The sequence below is a fragment of the Thermobia domestica genome, chromosome 10, assembly GCF_964235325.1.
Source record: "Thermobia domestica chromosome 10, izTheDome1.hap1.1, whole genome shotgun sequence".
In the NCBI taxonomy this organism is placed as follows: Eukaryota; Metazoa; Arthropoda; class Insecta; order Zygentoma; family Lepismatidae; genus Thermobia; species Thermobia domestica.
The window spans coordinates 26,059,543-26,080,960 of record NC_137463.1 but is presented as its reverse complement, the minus strand read 5'-3'; the positions used below and the strand labels follow the sequence as shown (position 1 = coordinate 26,080,960).

At 37.6% G+C, this 21,418-nt stretch overlaps 1 protein-coding gene across 2 annotated transcripts in view; it reads right to left on the bottom strand.

The window, feature by feature from the left end:
* Positions 1-21,418, bottom strand: part of LOC145662381 (uncharacterized) — a 174,644-nt gene that overhangs the window by 13,800 nt on the left and 139,426 nt on the right. For both annotated transcript variants that reach the window (XM_081727900.1, XM_081727901.1), the window contains exon 8: positions 11,201-11,459. In XM_081727900.1, coding sequence (XP_081584026.1) covers positions 11,201-11,459 — 259 coding nt within the window. The remainder of the gene's footprint in view (positions 1-11,200; positions 11,460-21,418) is intronic.

Here is a 21,418-nt window from a genome sequence, read left to right as displayed (position 1 = left end):
CAAGGAGGGTGAGGATTAAGTTAGCCGCAGTTTCCTCTTCTGGGCTATATACTCTTCTCAGAAACCTGGTTGCAACTGTCCATTTCTCATACGAAAGAAAAAGCAGCCAACAGCTATGCTGCTCACATTGGAGTTATCATTTGGAGGTGCTCATGCCAAGGTCCACTGACTGCATCGAATCACGTTTAAAACCGGCTTACTACCATTTCTCCTTTTCGGCTACGACAACTCGTAAAATCCCGTGTGCGTGGGTTTTCTCGGGGTTCTCCCGTTTCCTCCCACTTTCTTCATTCCACCATTTCATTCATCACTCATCATCACGATCTCCTTTAGCCTAACCGGCATAACCGTGGGACGTAAAACTCAAAGATTTCATTTCATTTTATATAACTCGTAAAATCAAAAAAATGGATTTAGATGCAAGGCTCGTTTGATAATTATTCCTTTTACTCCAACATCTTAGGAGCAACAACAGGCACAAAGCTCTGTAAACTAAAATCAGATCGGCGGGCTAAGTACGAGTCTACACAGAATAGCTAATGCCTTTTTACGTGCAAAAGCATTCCTGCTTTGTCGAGTCCTCTACTCGACTGACTTGCTTTTTTCGCCAGCCTCTTGTGCTTCCACTCGAAAGAAAAAATCCCGGTTTTGAGTTTCAACGCTACTGACTGATGTAACTTAGCTAAACTTAGCGATGAGACTCCCTTACTGCAAATGTTTTACGAAGCGATTCTTCTTTCTTTTTTGTCATATAACGATTGCTGGGCGATTTGATCGAAGTCAGTTGCACACCTACACATTCAATCATATATGATTACGGAGAGAGAGTTCTTGGAAAATTTTCATGCCAGGCCTGTTCATTAACTTGGAAGTTCACACTGCACGAGCCCCAAAAAATCCGTAATATTAGAACCAGTAAGTCTCTTCAGTACAATTTAGGTAGATTTTACCTTCTCGACTTTTTATGTTTTTGTTCAACAATGTGAAAATTACATATGATTTGTATATTGTATACAATGATCTTATAAAGGAAACGAAGAAAGTTCTGCCGCTTTTTGTAGAGGTCTGTGTTCAATTAGCTCTCACACCGTGAGTTGAATGCTATTGGAGATAAGGCGAAGGTCAGTTGTTGTTATGGGTATATCCAACATACTACCTGGTTGTGGCAGTTCAGTTACACCGTAAACTTCCGTAAGGACAGAGTGAACATGGGACCTCCACGAAGCGTCATAAGGGCGTGTATGCTGTACGAGTACAAACTGGGGTCAAAGGCCGCTGCAGCGGTGGTTTCACAAGTTCAACGTGCCGGAAGACTAACACATGTACAACATAAAGATGTCCAGGCAGCAATTGAGGCGAACAGTTGCCATACATGTGAGGAACTGGGACTACAATTCAATGTGAGTGGTAAAACCATTCAGCAGCACTTCCACCAACTTGAAAAGCACTACAATTTGGGTCGATTGTTCCCACATGATTTGACTACGGGCCAGAAGGCAAAGCGAGCAGACACCTGAGTTTCTTTGCTGTCTCGTCTGAGGAAGGAGCCATTTCTGGACAGTGTTGACATGTGATGAGAAATGAGTCCCTACGAAGCTCCATGGCGCCGTCACCATTGGTTAGCATCCCATGAACCGGTTCAAAACAGCCAAAACCAGCGCTGCACCAGTAGAAGGTCCTGCTGTGTGTTTAGTAGACTGCTTGCGATATCGTGCATTGGGAACTACTACCAGCTGGTCAGAGCATCAATGCTACTGTGTACTGTCAGCAGTTGAACCGTGTTCAAGAAAAACTCAAAACTCTGGAGCCAGCACTTCTGAATCTCAAAGGGATCCGACTGTTATAGGACAACGCTAAGCCCCAAGTGGCTTAGATGACCCAGGACACCATTCTACGCCTTGGATGGGAAACACTATTGCTTCCGCCATACTCCCCGGGCATTGCACCGTTCGATTATTACCTGTTCCATTTTTTGGACAATCACCTTCGAGGACGCCAGTTCAAGTCCCTAGTAGAGGTGCAAATTGCATTGATACCTTCTTCGCTTCACGGCCCAGCAAGTTCTATCGCGATGGAGTTCATGGCGTCCCAGAATGTTGGCAGATGATCGTCAATGCTGATGGGGATCAGAACTTTCTTGGTTACCTTTATACATACATAATATAATTCCAATATAATATAAACAATATATTAATTTTAATGTAATATATAATGATAACGTATAATAATGATGACTAATACAATCAAGTTGTTATCGTATTTAGTATAAAATGGTATGTTCTCTACAGCTGAAACAATTGGAAACAATAAGTAAAGTGCAGGTATAAAAGTGCTGGGAAACGCCGGAGGACGCCGTCACCCCACCTCCAAAAAGTATGTATGGCGTCCCTTCAGTTCCTAAAAAATACAATGGGCAGAGATAAGCAGGGGACGGAATGACGTCATGTCCTTCCTACCTATCGTCCCCTACCTTTTCAGATCCACTTTCCCCCATGGTAAACATATTGCTCATATTTAATATAATGCCTTTTGATGGAGAGAACTGGTTGACTTAATAAATATGATGGCTACTTTAGACGAAATTAAATGCATTCGCATTTCTTTAACCTTTATTATTATTATAGACCTATTATATCCCACATATTGATCTACTACTTATTTTTATGTAGGTCAAGCTCGTTACAGTCGAAATGTTAGGTATTTTCAAAATTAGCGCTTAGCTGTAATCGAATCTTCGCACCGAAAAGTCAATAATTTCTTTACCTTTGTTTTACTACTTAGTAGAGAATGTACAAATTAGTTTATGGTCATAAACGTATGCTTATATACTTCATATATAATGTAAGTAATATTGAAAATTATGTAATAGTCAAAACAACAAAAGGGATTGTAAACATGTTTATTTTTATTTTAGAGATGCTATCATGTAAATTAAATAAGGAAATGTAGTGGTGCATTCAGGATAATAGGTGATTTTAATAATTCATATAAGTGCACAAATCCATTAAGGAGCAATTACGGCTAAGAATTTACATAAATGAAATTATGAAAAGTAGAGGCAACATAATCCAGGCACGAATATATAAAACGCATCCCATCAGTGTGATAATTTAGAAAATATTATGAAAGTGCCACTTTGTATTGTTTATTTCGTACAAGAACAGTTGTTTCTCATTTCCCTAAATGTGCCTTCTACCATAGTTATCAAACAGTGCATTTTAGTTAAATGAATTGAATTATTTTGAATGAGTTTTATTCCTAAATGAACATCACTTTGAAAGTGTCTCTCAAGGGAATAGGACAACTATATTGCTACTCTTTAAGTAAGCCAATTGACAATTGACAGTACGCTTGTAAGGAGCGTTTTCTCTGCAGCTGAATGTAACTTCAATTTTTGTTTCCTATTTCTGTTATGTGGTGAGTATGCTAGCAATTAACTATTTTTGATTACTTATTATCAATTTTACGAAAACATTTTTTCCTTTAAAGTCTCCCTTTTACGAAAAAAATATGTAAATTACTTTTCTATCTTAATCTCGAACAAAATTATTTTCACTTTCACATGCATTATTTTTTAAAATTAAACTTAACATAACTTAGTATAACATATTATTTTGTTCAAGTGACAATTGCATCTATTTTTTTCCGACAATGTAAATTCAGCTTACTATTATTATTGTTCAATGTTTCTCCTATTTGAAACCACATTCGGTTTCTTCGATCAATGAAAAAACTGTCCATTGATAGATAACGCTAAGTTTTTGGATACTTGAAAAAATGGATGCCATCTGTGAATACTATTAGAAGAATTTACTTAATATCTGTTAAATTATATGATTTACAAAATGGCAAAGCTTACGAAATAACATGAAACTTAATTCTATCACAGAAAGAGTTTTAGAGTACAGGTGAAAGACTTTTAGTACGGTACATTTAGATGGGAAATATAAAACTCCAATGCCACAATGATATTATGAAGATACAGGGCAAGAAATTACAGATATGAAAAATATAAGCTATTTATGCATTATGATCTTACGAATCCGTGGATATTCTATACATCAAATATTTTTCTAGAATGAGACGCTAAAATGAATTATTTTTGAAAATGTATAAGTGAAAATTTATGTTTAATTAAGATAAAAGATTTCCTCTAACTTGTGTGAAGGGAAGGAGCTTAAGATACTAATCGCATTGCCCCTTTGTATAGCTAGGCTAATGCGTTGTACTAAAAATTGTTGGCTTCTGGCGTCGCCTGATTTAATAATCAAATTGGAACCCAGTTCTTTCAAAAATTTGTGAGCTTCTTTGCTGAAAACCCCCATAGTTTCAGTTGCAAAAGCAACGAAAAGATGCTCTTCTTTCAGTTTAGAATATTTGGAGTGTTTTCTCTTGCAGGCCACTTCAGCTGCACTACCTGCTTCGTTTTGTGTTGATGCCATCTGTGAGGTTTACGTCCAACGGTTATTCCGGCAAGGCTAAAGGAGACGGTGATGATGAGAAATGAATGAAATGAAGAAAGTGGGAGGAAACGGGAGAACCCCGAGGAAACCCACGCACATGGTGTTTGACCACCACAAAGTTCATTTAGCATGGGCTGGGAACGAACCCGGGACCCCAAACATCAGAGGTGAATGCTCTATCACTGAGCCACCGCTATCCTATTGGATAGTTGTTTAGCAACTATTCCTCAAATATGTGCTTGGTCATATTTGTTTTGCTTAAGACAGGAAAAAAAAAAAAAAAGATATGGAAGGTCCAAATGAGACGGTAAACATTTTACTGAACAGACAACTAACAGATATATCAATGATTTTAGATAAGGAAAACACCGTAGTCATGGTTTAGCCTGCAACTTAAAATGAAATATGAAATACTGTTGAATGTGAGCTGCATCCTCATGCTCAAGGAACAGAATTCAGTTTACAGTATGGTCTATAGCAGAACGCACTTGGTCTGCTGTAATAGCTTGGATGAGACGAATAGTGTTCTGAAGCAAAATATTCCGAGTCGAATCGTATCTCTGATACGCTACAAATTATAACTACCCGAAAAACCAAGTAACATTTGGTTGAGCCATCCTGACATCCTGACATATGTTAAATATTGGCGAAAAATATACTTCACATTTCTCAAACTATGTGGGGTTACTTCATCCTGCATGAAAATGTTTGATTTGGGACAACGTCTTTGTTTCAATGGAGGAGTAATAGATAAGGCCAGTATATTAACCTATCTCTGAGTAGTGGAGGACCTTGTCTATGGTCCCTTTGGACCATCATCATCAAAGAAATACGATTGGATAACAAATTGAGTAGTAAATCCAGACCACAAAATTACGTTTTCTGACTATAATGCAATGTGATTGCAATAGCAATGTAATGTTTAAGTTTTGCGTCCTACGATTATGATGACTACGCTAAAGGAGATGGTGAGAAATGAATGAATTGGTGAAATGAAGAAAGTGGGAGGAAACGGGAGAGCCCCGAGAAAACCCACGCGCACGTTATTTGTCCACCACAAAGTTCACTTGGAGTGAGCTGAGATCGAACCATGAGCCCTATACACCAGAGGTGAACGCTCTAGCACTGATCTACCTCAGCCTCATGGCAATGTAATGACATGCTATATGAATCTTCACTAGTACGGTATACAAAGTACAATTTCTTCTCCTGCTTTCTTGCCACGACTGCTAGTCTTTCTGTTTGAGTTCTTCGTGTATTCTTCTTGTTAATTTTCTATCTACGTTCCAAAGAAATATATGTAAGGAGCAAGACATGATAAAATTTTGTCTTCCTTGTAAAACCGCGTCCTTCGGAAGGGAAGTAACTTAGCAACTGTAGATTTTCACAAGATTTTAAATCTTACAACTGTCACCGCATAATTTTAAAATATTCATAATTTGTAGAACAACTGAAGTCATGCGCGCCGACTACGTGAGTGCTCTGGGGCTCCGGCAGCCACATAAATGATCTTGTGAGTGCGCCGCACCCACAAGATTTTGTTTGGACCCGGCTTTGAACCCGTTCCTCTTATGTTTAAGTCAGCCGTGTTTCCGACTGAGCTAGAGCAGCCCCAACTTTCCTTATAGTACCGCTATATTTTACTTTATCACAGCACAGCCCTTTATGACAGTGTTGATCAAAGATTTTAACTAAAAATAAATCAATCAAATATCGAGACTTCAGGCTAACACGTCCCGCCATTGATATGCACCCACATAAATTTTGGAAAGTTGGCGCCGTTGACTGAAGTTAACTTATAATTTTGATCCACCTTCGGTCCAGGATTATGACAGTTGAATGCGTGAGTTTCTCCATTTCCTCCAATTTTCTTCACTTCAACAATACTTCAATATTTATTTCTTTTAGCAATCACTGAGTATAGTGTAAGTTGGAATAATCACGCGGATTATGTCACAGATTTTGAATTATTCGTATTAGTGAATACACAATCCCGTATAGGACAGAATACAAGATCGTCAACTTTAAAATCTGGAACGTCGTGCTCTTGAACCTAGTTAGTATAAAGAGAATTGCATTATTTAATTTCAAGATTTATTAGGCTTGTTTCTATTGCATGTACTCATAGCATCTACTTTAGTAGGGAGCTCACAAGGAGGGTGTCCGAAGTGTAAATCTCAGATTTCAAAAATGTTTGTGCAGATCGTTAGGGGGGCTCATAGAATAAATATCAGTACAACAAATTTCGGCGGAACCCCATATTTGGGTGGGGCAGTGCCCCATGTGCGATTTTCGGCTTTCGTAGTAAAAATCGGCCTTTTGATTTGAAAATTGACTTATTGTTGTCGACAATCGTTATCATTCGTCTTCATTTGTATAAAGATACTTCAATTGTGGGTCAGGGATCCCTATGTGTGTGTGTGGGCGGGGGGTCCGCCTCAAAAGTGTGATACATGTTCCCCCTTCATTTTGAAGAGTTGAATTCAAATATGTCATTAAAAGTTTTTTGTGGAGCATATGTGCGGCACAGGTCTCTACCTAGTTTCTGGGATGCTGAATCACAAGTTGAAAGAGAACTGAAGGGTTTGAAATAGAAGTTTGGCAGAATCAGTGCTTACTGCATGGATTGAAGTCAAAAGAGATTTCATGCCTGTACATGACATGGATGTTCGGAAATGGGCAATTGAAAAAGCGAAAGAAATTAATCTTGAAAACTTAAAGGTTCCAAAAGTTCCTGCACTCGTTTTAAACGGAAACATAATATTGTGTAGCGAGAAATAACAAAATTCGTGTCGCGAGCAGACGTTGACACTTCACAACAAATAGAAACTTCAGCCACATCTTTCCAGCTAGAAGTCAGGGATACGTTACCGGAATTCGATATAGACAATACTTATAATTCCGATCAAAGTGTTTTTGCAATGGAATTGCTCTATAATCGTATGTTAGGTATACAAGGTGAGAAAAAAAGTAGAAGCTTCTGCACAATCCAAAGAGCCTTATCTCATATCTATACAATAATACCCCTTATGTCTGGCACTGGAAAATTAGTTGGGCCATTATAGATTGCATTCCCAGAACCGACAGGAAAATTTGGAGCACACATCAAGAAAACTTTATTTCAGCCACCAAATGTTAAGGTTTCCTGCATCAAAATCTGGAAAGATGGGTAAGCTGCATTTGGAGGAGTGGATCCGTGACGTTTTGGTTCCTAACATAGGGGACAAAAGTGTCTTGCTTGTAGATTCATGGTCATCTTTTAACGAGAAAAAGACGCAGCAACACATTCCAGACGATAAAACGTTATGTAAACAGATTCCACTGGGAGCAACTTGGGCTGTACAACCACTGGATATTTGGGGCTTTAGAATATTGATGAATTTTGTACGGAAAATAAGAGATTTCGTAATTTTACACCAAATTGATATACAACTTCACAACGTAACAACATTGTAAAATTCCAATCGCTAGTTTATGAACAACTATCATCGCCAAGGTACCATGATGTGTTCAAATATAGTTGGTATAAATCCGGATATGTAGATGCGAGGCCGCCAGAATTAGTTAATCCAGTGAGTTTCTCATTTTCCTTAAACGACGCCATCACATGCGATGAGTGCGAAGATATAACACTCCTAATATGTAGTTGCTCCTGCAAAAGTCTTTGCGCGGAACACTTTTTCGAGCACTTTCATTTCTGTAAAACATACAATACATAAAGTAAGCACGAATTCTGCCAAACTTCAGCCCTTCAGATATCTTTCAACTTGTGATTCGGCATCCCAAAAACTAAGTAGAGACCTGTGCCGCACATGTGCTCCTCAAAAAACTTTTATTGACATATTTGAATTCACCTCGTCAAAATGAAGAGGGAATATGTATCACACTTGTGAGGAGGACCCCAGTGGTGGATCTAGCCCGGGGCCGGAGGGGCAGCTCCCAGTATTTTTAGTGACAAAAATAATTGAAGCTATTATTTATATATTCTTGAAAGTTTATAGTAAACTCATGATATAGTATCATAGCCTGGGGTTGGCTTCCCCCAGTTTTTACCTTCTATATCCGCCACTGGGGACCCCCAAACTCAGGGATCCTTGACTCACAATTGAAGTATCTTTACGCAAATGAAGACGAATAATAATGATTGTCGACAACAATAAGTCAATTTTCAAATCAAAAGGCTGATTTTTACTACGAAAGCCGAAAAGCGCAAATGGGGTACTGCGCCACCCAAATATGGGGTTCCGCCGAAATTTGTTGTGCCGATCTTTATTTCATGAGCCCCCTAACGATCTGCACAAATATTTTTGAAATCTGAAATTCACACTTCGGACACCCTCCTTGTCAGTCTGTTTTCATAAATAACATTGTTATAAATAAAAAAAAGAAATAATAAAATCAACATTTCTTTTTTGAGTATTTAACTACTTTCTTTCAGGCTTTACTACTAACGGTTGTCTTCAATAAACTAGAGTCTCATTAGACAAAATTTGAAACTTTAGGATAAAAACCATTTTCGAAACTTTTACTAGCGGCCGCAATTATTTTTATATTCTAACTATTTAATCCGAAAGATATTTAACAAAACTGCACGGAGTTAATATAAGTAAATTAAAAAATGAACAGTTGAGAATACTCGAAGAGCATTGCCAGAACGAACTTACGAAGATTTTTTTTTCAAAATTTATATGAAATTGTATATTAAGAAATTTATTTGATTAAATTCAATAGATAATACACTTACATATTAGAAACCTGTATATTAGGGAATCTATTAAATAAACTGCATTAAACAGTCACTTTTCACCACCGTATATAATGAAAATGCAGATATAACCAGTGGCCACCTGTTACCATTTGGTACCAAAATGTTCACCATCCTCTTAGGTATTGATCAACACCAATATCATCTCTCTCTATGTCGTACGTTTTCCCAAATACGGCTCCTTAAATCTGCCGAAATCGGAATTTCTTTGGCCACTATCTTGGGAACGATAAGAGTGACGCGAAAAATTCCACCACTTCTTTCAGATAGTGTTTGATGCTCTATCGAATGAAGGCCTCAGAATTGAAAAATTTGCAAATAACAGACATGCATACATACACACACATACACTCCATATATATAATTCAGTAGCGAACTCTTTAAGTTCGTTGATACGACATACATGTATTCAAAGTTACAAAATATTGTGGGAGCAAAAAAAGAGGTTCCTGGAAAAACATATGAAAGAAAACAAAATGAAAATTGAGATAACCAAAATATTTGGTATGAAATGTAAAACATGCCGCTAGAAGAAAATGTACATTGGTGTTATGTATGCGGATAATGGCTTCAGAAAGACAAACAATTAGGAGAACTTTTCTTCTTCGCATTCCGTTTCGACATTATTATATGTTAGGCTATATCGCTAATTACAGTTTACAGTGTCTATAATCACATTTTAGTAGTCAAAGCTATTATTGGTAGCTGTTAATTGTTTTAGATTTATTAAATTGTACAGTGGTTGTAAGCACATCTAACATCTGACTCAAACTTGGTATACAATAAGATGATAGTAGATAGTAGTGATACTAAGATTGTTCGTTGGGACACACCAGACATGTCAATAAGTGCTGAAGAAGCATACAGCACTCAGCTGAAAAGTACATGCAGCCTCTGCGAGCGTTCACAGGAGGAGCTGTTTGAGCATGTAAATGCTGTATGTCTGTTCGGCACATGGTGTCCGATGCTCGTTGTAGATCGTTGGCGAAATCTTTGCCAGAGCCCGGTTAGCAGTAAGGCGCCGTTTCATCATGTTTCACAAAGTCTTGGTATGGCACAGACACCTGGTAAAACAAGATATGTCTACGCAGAGCAGCAAGCTGGGTTTCTCTGTGAGAGTGTACAGATAAGGTCAGAACACCGAATTAATAATATCATGACGCACTAGTCATATTTCCGTGAATGAAGAATGCGTATCGTGTTGACTGCCACACATGTCAGGTTTGGCGAATAGCAACACTCAATAGATATTTCAACCACGTGCCCATCTTCAGTTACGAATACGTATTTACTGTCTGCGAGATAGGAAGGACTCTACTAGACGGACACCAGCACCTAGCACTTGCTTTACCACTATAGTCTTTCCCGACGCCACAAGGGAATTATCGCTAATTAGCAACTGTTAGGTCTAATCGTGCGAGTGGTACACGGAAATAGAGACCTGAGACTATTTAGTGTTCTTCTGTTCACATGAGGACCCTGATAACTTGTGTTTGTCATTATGTAGGTTACAGCGGGCCGAATGAGTTTTCGGTTCAGGTACTAATGTCGCAAGGACTTGATCCTCGACGGGGCTTCTCCAAATCTCTGTTATCCATGGTGATATGACCACTGTGATGTCATATTTCACACAAGTACTACTCCTCCAGAATGACTACCCACCTTCTAACAGCCCCAAATACATGGCCACGCTCAAAGTTACTTAGTTGCTGGGATTAGTCTGGCATTACAGATGCTGAATCTGCTCCACACATATATCGAATTCATACACACAACTACACTTATTGTGTTGTCCGATAATCTTTAACTCTTCTTGAAGCTGAATCTAGAAATATGCATTCGTGTTTTAACAGATTCGTACAATTACAGTACATATAACAACTGAAAACGTTATGGCTGAACTCATACAGTGTATCTCTTCCAAGATGTAAGAAGAAAACAAAATTTTAAAAACACAGAAATAAACTTTTACCTTCAGGACCTGCTTCACTGCTACCCTCTCCCATATCGGCTGGAAATTGGACATGTTTCCTGTTAGGTTCTTTGGATTTACGAATCTTCAAACTGGGCTTCTTTTTAACCGCAGAGGGTTCAACCACCAAGACGGGTAGAATATTAGCTGAAGGACTTGGAGACAGTCCAACCTTTGTTGTTTCTTGACACGCTGTGGGACGTCGAGAACTAAGGCCGGTAGTTCCCGTAGGTTGGGATTCGTACCTCACTGTAGGTAGCTGAAAGTATTAAAGAGACTCATGTTATCAGAATTCTCTAAAGAAAGAAGAATATTTTAGTTTTTTCATACATGTGTAGATATGTTGGTAAAAGTAAACAAGTAATGCGATACGTATTGTACTTTTCCGTGGTAAAGTCATACTACAGAAAACCTAGCCACCCACCTTTGTTTCTCTAGGTGTTTTTGTTAAGAAGACCTATATTTTTCTTCACAAATAGAATTAAATTTAATACAAGGTACGACCAAAAAGTACGGTGAATGAAGTTGCACAGTGCCATCTGTCGATGTTGTATCCATTTCAGCTAGTTAGAACAGTAGTCTAATCCTTTGGTACAGCCAGTGTCGCGTTTGAACGAGTTGTGACATGTTAGTTGGCTTCGAGAGGGAGAAGAGTAAGGACGTGTTAAGAGTGTCTCTCGCGCGCCCACATTAAGTTTTGTTCTAAGCTGCAAACAAGTGCCAAAGAAGCTCACGAAATGTCAAAATCAGTGTATGGCGATATAGTGGTGGCATTAAAGACTATTTACAAGTGGTATGAGATATTAAAAAGTGGCGAAGAGTCAGTTGAAAACGCGCAACGATCGAGACGTCCTTCGACATCAAAAATAGATCAAAACGTGCAAAAAGCGGCACAAGTAATTTGTTCAAATAAGCGAATGACTATTCGAGAGATTTCCAAAGAACTAAACATCTCGTGTGGATCCGTGAAACGTATTTTAATCGCTGATAAAATGGCCAAATTGATTCCTTCTTCAGCACGAAAAGGCGGAGTGAAAACCTTGTTTTTGATCAGCTAAATTTTGCCAACAAAAATATTCTTGTCTGTCCACATTCTCTGTGCTCTCCAGATATAGCACCATGCAACTTCTGGCTCTCCCCGAAAATTAAAACCGTGCTTCAAGGAAAACGTTTTAACACCATTCCTGACTTTGAGAGGGCCACGACAGAGCAGCTGAACGCCCTTCCGAAAGAAATCTTTCAGAAATGCTTCCAGTCATGGATTCAACACTGGGGTAAGTTCTATCCATGGACAGTACTTTGAAGGAGATTAAATCAAATTCCATGTAAGCTTATTACTTTGCTTCAAATTTAATTATAAAATTATCTTTTGATCATACCTCGTAAATATTAATTATTGAACTATTTAAATAAGTTTTCTCGTTTCAAAGTATTAAAATATTATCGTAAAGTCAAGAGTAGAAGGAATTCTAATGAGACGTGACCGGGAAAAGTATTTAATTGCGACTAATCGTGTACACAGGATGGATATACATTTATTGTCCAAAATTTAATGAAATGTTCGTATTGTTTTTAAACGAAACAACAAAAGTAAAGTATCTATTGAAGCTTTCCTGGCGACGTATTGTGAACAGGTCTTCTCGGGCTAGCAGCCAGGTAAATACTGTTATATCTTGCGACGTTTCGAGGGCTGACATCGTCCTCATCTTCAAGCGAATATGATGGTGCAATGGAGTGTAGGAAATATATATACTCATGTATATATGATTGGACTCTTCTGATTGGTGGTTGAAATGGCGGCTTCTGATTGGTGCTTGAAATGGCGGGATATGATTGGTGTCCATGTTTTACTCAGTTGAAATCCTGTGTCTCTGTTAAGATTCGTTTTTTCATATCTGTAGTGGAACATATCTATATTCTTGGGAAACACTTCCGGCCTGAGATATTGGATCTCTTTCAACATGTTCTCACTTCAACCTTCTTCCTATACCATGGTCAGTACTATGAGCAAACAGACGGCGTCGCCATGGGTTCTCCACTCTCACCTGCAGTAGCCAATTTTTATATGGAGCACTTTGAACATGAAGCACTGAAGAAAGCACCACTTGCACCCACACACTTCTACAGATATGTTGATGACACCTTCACCATCTGGCCACATGGACTCAACTCCTTAAATGAAATCCTGCAGCATCTCAATAACCAGCATCCGAATATTAAATTCACAATGGAAGTCGAACAAGATGGACGTCTACCATTTCTTGACATCATGATATACAGAAGACCAGATGGCAGCCTAGGCCATAGGGTATACAGGAAACCAACACATACAGATTTATATCTGAACACAAACAGTTTCCATCACAAAGCTCAACGTCTTGGAGTTCTCAACACTTTAGCACATAGAGCATTCTCCATCTCCGACAAGGATTGTTTAATAGAGGAACTTAATCACCTTCGCAGCGCCATGCTACAGAATGGATATTCAATGCGAGATATAAATATGGCCCTGAAAAGGACCAAAGCAAAGGACACTGACAACAAGGACAAAAGTGCAGAAGAAACTGTGAATGAAGAACGGAAGAACACAATCTGCCTCCCATACACCGGGAACACTTCTGGAAAGCTCAGCAGACTATTTGCCAGGTACAACATCAGGACAATACACAAGCCTCCAGCAAAAATAAAGAACTTAATACGATCAACCAAAGACGACCTGGGCCACCGAACTCCTGAAGTTTACCGCATTCCATGTGAATGTGGTAAGTCATATATTGGACAAACAGGACGAACCATTGAAGCCAGATGGAAACAACACAACAGTTACATCAGGCTAAACCAACCAGAAAAATCCGGACTGGCTGAACATAGCATCAAACAGCAACATAAGATTTTATTCACAGATGCCGAAATAATAGCAAAATGCACAAGAGTTTGGGACAGGAGGATAAAAGAAGCCGTTGCAATCATACAAGAAAAAACGAATCTTAACAGAGACACAGGATTTCAACTGAGTATAACATGGACACCAATCATATCCCGCCATTTCAAGCACCAATCAGAAGCCGCCATTTCAACCACCAATCAGAAGAGTCCAATCATACATACATGAGTATATATATTTCCTACACTCCATTGCACCATCATATTCGCCTGAAGATGAGGACGATGTCAGCCCTCGAAACGTCGCAAGATATAACAGTATTTACCTGGCTGCTAGCCCGAGAAGACCTGTTAACAAAAGTAAACTTTGCGAGAATATGCTGACAGGCTAGATAAGTTAATGTCAGCACAGATCAAATATATTGTAAGGGAAGCTGACGTAGTCAGAAACAGAGATATTGTGATAAAGACACTATTTGTATGAATTAGTTCTAACCTCTTAGATTCAAATCTTGAAACCTATATTTTACGCACTTCTATGCTAATAAGGGTTTTGAAAAATTGTAAAAACTCGTAAACACGATTACAATACAATATTTCTCCACCACTTTCCACTAGCATGTCATTCAAGTGCAAAATCTTTAAATATATTACACATGTTTTTAGGTTGTGTATACGCGTATGTCACGTCAGTCATTTAAGGATTGCTTACTTACATACCTGATAGAAAAATGTAGTGCTGGCTCAAGTCTTTAATGTGGCGCTTTCAACAGAAAAATTTGAACTATGAGGATATTGAATAGAAACTAGAAATAGTTGTAAAAATCTCTTTTACAAAGCTTTTATAAAATGCTCTACAATATTTTTTCTTTCCTTGTTGGGGTTAAATAATGTGAGTAATACTAAAATCACTGGCCACGATTCAATACATAATTTATACTTCTATCATTGATAATCATCCCTAATATCCATAAAACATTAATCCTTAACCCTAAAATTTGTAATGGACCCGTTTGGTCTCCATTACAGTATAAGATTATTTTTCTTTCTGTGCGCCCTTATTGTTTACCTTTACCATTTGTAAGGGCATATTGGTTATTGTTAATATTGCATTCATGCCATTATTTCTGTTATTTCGTTATATAAGTTAATGTTGGGTTATATTTAATCTGCGCCACCGGTATATTGTCATTAATGACCGAGAAATTATAGCCAGTTATCTTCTTTTTTCTCTGTTAAATTGAGATTTCCTGCTGTTTTTGTAGTTAGTGATTATAATATAAATAACTTTATACATAGTTGTGTTGATCAAGAGAAGAAAACATGAATTTGTCGTTGTGATTTAAATAGTCTGGAATCCGTGAGGGTTCCGTAAATAGATTGTCTTCTCTCCTGTTCCGAACCTTATTCACCTTTGTTGTTCTTACGTGTTGTTTTTCTTCACGACTGCTGATGTTCAAATGTCTGAGGTGTACGAAGTAGTACCATATCAAGCGTGATTGCTTAGCGGTGTTTGCAGACAGAAAGGAAGGTTTGGGGGTCATTCCGTACAGGTTTTCGTGAAGACCTGTACGTACCCGTTACTTTATGTGCGCCTCTGTAGTGCCCTTGTACTTTATATTTCACTATGTGTGTGTGTTGGGGGGGGACTTGAACGAATATTGCATATCTCGTGCTCGTGGATAGTTCTTACTGTTGCATTACGTACAAACGTGATGGTATTTCATGTAGAAGTTGTAATAGCACACATAAGAAACGCAGATCACGGTGTACTCATACTGCATATTCCAGTGTGAGTACAACATAATCTGGGTTTCTTCTGTGTTCTATTACCACTTGTACATGACATACCACCATTTCTGTACGTGGTGCAAGAGTAAGAACTATCCTCGAGTACGGAACACGATAAGGAACTGTTGTATACTATTATCCAAGAACATATGTAATTTTAATAGGTTACTACAAAAATAGGTAGGTTACTACATATGTATGTATTTCATACCAAATGATTTACTTGCCTCCTCTATCTAAATGATCATCCTTTTGTTGTTATACGATGAAGCTAATGTATTTAATGTATTAATGACAATTTTTTTGAATTAAATGATCACGTATGTAATGGATACGATGAAGTATATTAAACAGATGTTAATTATGTATTATCTGTCAGGAAAGTAAATGTACACCTATTTTTCGAGTCTGCCATTCCTGCTCTCCATCCGTGGAGAGTATGAGAATTAAATCAATCAAATGTTTACTGAGGGGCAAAAAAAAAAAGTCTAATCTGCATAAGACATTGCCGAGGGACACAAGCTGTGAATACGAATAGTGCATAGTCTAAATAAAGGACGACACCGAAAGAGAAAGCCAGAAACAGCTCTTAAACGGAGAAAAAAGTCTAAAAATTGTCGAAGTGGGAACATAAAACACAAATACAACAAATACGCTGACAACCAAACGCTCACTATGCCATGATCTTGGTGTAGTGGTTAAGGTGCTGGCTTACAAATGCGAAGGACGTCAGTTCGAATCTCCGGTAAGGACATTTTTAATTTTTTTTGTTAATAATACATAGTGTTTACATTAGGCTGGTCAATATGTTTTGCACAGAGGCCCGGTTTAGCTCTGACCCACCACAGGTGCGAGAAGGGAGCAATACACTTTTTCTCTCTCCTTCTGTGTGTCTGTTTATCTATATATCTGTATATATATAACGTTATTTGTGAATGCCATAACCACCCTAATATTCAGCGGATTGAGACGAAACTTGGCACAAACATTAATTGTTGAAATATCTTGATGAGTTTGTTAACCAGAATAATCAGATGAAAATGTTCAAAATTGCGGCCCTTCAAACTCTTAAAAATTTCCAAGGGAACCAAATTTCGCCCATAAATAGGTATAGGTATTCGTGACCGTGAATTGCGAGGAGTGTTATTTGATTTGCTTTTTAGTAACATATTGCATTGCATATAAAGGTAGAGAACACTAGTGGTAAGTAAAACAACAACAACAACAATAATAATAATAATAATAATAATAATAATAATAATAATAATAATAATAATAATAATAATAATAATAATAATAATAGGTATTTTTTGTGGCAAGGCAATATCTTCTTCAAACGTAATGATTGTAATGCTATATCTCCCTTACAAACCAAATATTAGCAATTTATATCGAGAGAACGGGAAATTGTAGAGTGATGGGAGCAACGTTGGACATCATAGTACTCAGAAAAAGAAGCGATTTCAATGCAAAATGAACGAAGAGTCATTGTCATGGGGAGTCATGGGGCCACGGCAGAGCCCTTTTTAGGCAAAATGTCGATAACTTATATCGAGAGAGCAGGAGGTGATACTGGGATGGGACCAACGTTGGACACCGTGGACCCATAAGGCACATCGAAAAAATTAGGGGGCGGGGCGCCAGCCAGCCTTACTTATTTCCACATAATAATATAAAATTATATTGTCAAAATACACACACGAGTTAGCTAGTAATATTTCATATTATTATTATTATTATTATTATCAACAGCGTCTTTTCATTACGTGTGCATGTTTGACATGAAACCAAAGAGAAGATCCATCATTCGTAGAAAGAATAAGAATAGCCAGTTACTTTAACTGTGAAGGACGGCGAAAAATAAGAAAAAAAAGAGACACTACCTGTAGGAAAAGAAATAATACTTTCTCTCAAATGGATAAAGAAACAATCCGAGATAGATTCGAACTCGCATGGACGGCGCGAAAAGCCAGTGTTTTGTCCACTTTTTTTCACTGACTCACCGAACTTCTTTCAGTAACTTACTTATTGCTAATTTTACTTGCTTCACTCGTTTAATTTGCTTTTTCTAATAACTTGTAACTACAAGGACACGAACACAGAAACATCGAGGACAGTTAAAAATCATAAATGATCTCCCGCCGGGAATCGAACCCGGGACACCATACACCAAAGACGCACGTATTAGCCACTAGACCAGCGAGGAGGACACTGCTCACTGCCTGTGTCGTTAGGGATTACGACCACTGTATTACCAGCTATCACTTCTGTGGGTTGTATACTATGATCACGTTTCTTCTTTGCTGGAAGAGTTAAACCTACATTCTATGTAATACATGAGGTATTTAGACCTACATGCTCTTCATATAATGTAATAAAAGGGTCATGCTGGGAATAAGAAAAAGAACATGCCTTGAGAAAAAGAACATAACTTACATAAAAGTAGAGATTTCGGGGAAAAAGTTCCATACCTTCAAGACACACCTCTGCAACTACCAACATTTTAAACTAGACCATTCCATTGAAGTTTCATGTAGAAAGTATTCTACTGTATGTTTTAAGGAAAATAACTGTAATAAATATAACTGAATATCACGCAACAGTAAGGCATATAATAAACTAATTTTTAGGATGTGCAGAGGTTAATATAAAAGCTTTGCTACAAAAATACGTACACAGAGCATAATTCAATGAGCTCTGAAATACAATGTAACGAAATAGCCTATGAGATTCAGCCTACTTAGCAATTGTTACTTAAAGAAATTACATACACTATTTTGAGAATCGAGACAAGACGGGAAATGTTTACGATACTTGTCGTCTCGTCTCAATTTTCATCTCCAAAGAGAGACGAAAATTTTGAGTTAGCCTTGTCCCGTCTCGAATGTAAAATGTTAATTCTCATGTTATTTTATTTATTTTAGAAACGAGATGAAAAATTCATCTTCTCGTGAGCAACATTAAACCAAACCGAAATATTCTTAACTAATGTCACGTTTCTGCTTGTAATGGTATGACCTGAGGGATAATTAGCTCCTAGCTTTTAATCTTCTACGAGATAATAATAATTATTATTAGCTTATTATTATTTCTGAAGATTTGATAGTTCAAGTATTGAAACATCCGAGTATTCAAATATCTGAATATAATAAAACGTATGTCAACGCCGATCAATCGCCATTAAAAATCCTAAAGCAAGAACAACAACAACAAAAAATTGCAACTTGCATTCGCACAAGCACCTTGACCACTGAACTGCGATCGCTACGCGGTAAACGATTCGTCTTTAGTCTGGTTACGTTAGGTTTCTTTGTCTCCGCTTGCAAACTTGTATGTTATATTTCTTCGATTCAAAATGTCTTTCGTATTTCTTTTATGATGTCGGCAAAGTTTACATTAATAACTTGAGTTGTTCTTAAACCGTTGGTTCACAAGTTTTTTTTTCTCCACACGAAATAACAAATATGACAGATTGAATTCTCATACTCTCCATTTCTTTCAAAGCAGTCGCCATTACCTGATCAAAAACTTATATCCGCCACGATTCATATTAACCAAAATAAATTCATTTTTCGGAAGCGGAACTTTCACTTTCCGGATTTCGGAAAATTATGGAATTTAGTTAAACTCCGGAATTCAGAAGAATTCCGGAACTCGGATAGAATCCGGAATTTAGAAAAACTCTGGATTTTAAAAAAATCCGGATTTTTCCGAATTGTGGAATGTTAACGAAATCAGAAATTTCTAAATTCCGGATTTTTCCGAATTCCGGAATTATTCCAAAATCCGAATTTTCCGAATTCCGGAATTTGTCCGGTTTTACTTTCGGGAATCCGGAAAGTAATAATTCCGGAATTGGGTATCCCTAGTTTATACACAACCTTTCAGAACACTAAGCTAGTAGCTGTCTACAAACAAACAAGTAATGCAAAGCATTTCGTATCCTGTAATACGTCATGTATTAAAATCCGACAGCAGTTTCAGTATCTAACCAGAAATTGCATGTATCTAGCTAGTGGAAGCTGAGGTATGAAGAATTATATTGTGTCTTATCTTTTTGTGTCTTATACAACCCTACAAACCACTGAATATCTAAACGGCTTTCGTTAAATCCAAGTTGTAGTACTCACAGTTACATCCATTTGTGTCTATATGATCGTGTTACTAAAGCTTACTATATGATAGCGTAAGGAAGCATATTTCTGCTCTCCCGTAAAGTTGTGATACGATCTACTACAGGATAAAGAATCAATTATCAATTTAACCAAGTTGTATTAATACACATCTGCTTCTTCCTCTGTCAACTCTGGTCGATCTCGTTGACGCGACATTTTTGCTTTTTTATACCCCTTTCTTCGTTTACTGAACTAAACTGTAACTGTTCTGAAATATACTACTGCGCATGCCTCGTAGATAAATATTTCTGATGCCAATAGTTTCCGTTTTGTCCAAGGCATGTTCTTTTTCTTATTCCCAGCATGACCCTTTTATTACATTATATGAAGAGCATGTAGGTCTAAATACCTCATGTATTACATAGAATGTAGGTTTAACTCTTCCAGCAAAGAAGAAACGTGATCATAGTATACAACCCACAGAAGTGATAGCTGGTAATACAGTGGTCGTAATCCCTAACGACACAGGGAATGAGCAGTGTCCTCCCCGCTGGTCTAGTGGCTAACACGTGCGTCTTTGGTGTATGGTGTCCCGGGTTCGATTCCCGGCGGGAGATCGTTTGTGATTTTTAACTGTCCTCGATGTTTCTGTGTTCGTGTCCTTGTCGTTACAAGTTATTAGAAAAAGCAAATTAAACGAGTGAAGCAAGTAAAATTAGCAATAAGTAAGTTACTGAAAGAAGTTCGGTGAGTCAGTGAAAAAAAAAGTGGACAAAACACTGGCTTTTCGCGCCGTCCATGCGAGTTCGAATCTATCTCGGATTGTTTTTTTATCCATTTGAGAGATAGTATTATTTCTTTCCCTACAGGTAGTCACTCTTTTCGTATTTTTCGCCGTCCTTCACAGTTAAAGTAACTGGCTATTCTTATTCTTTCTACGAATGATGGATCTTCTCTTTGGTTTCATGTCAAACATGCACACGTAATGAAAAGACGCTGTTGATAATAATAATAATAATAATAATAATAATAATAATAATAATAATAATAATAATAATAATAATAATAATAATAATATGAAATATTACTAGCTAACTCGTGTGTGTATTTTGACAATATAATTTTATATTATTATGTGGAAATAAGTAAGGCTGGCTAGCGCCCCCCCCCTAATTTTTTTGATGCGCTTTATGGGTCCACGGTGTCCAACGTTGGTCCCATCCCAGTATCACCTCCTGCTCTCTCGATATAAGTTATCGACATTTTGCCTAAAAAGGGCTCTGCCGTGGCCCCATGACTCCCCATGACAATGACTCTTCGTTCATTTTGCATTGAAATCGCTTCTTTTTCTGAGTACTATGATGTCCAACGTTGCTCCCATCACTCTACAATTTCCCGTTCTCTCGATATAAATTGCTAATATTTGGTT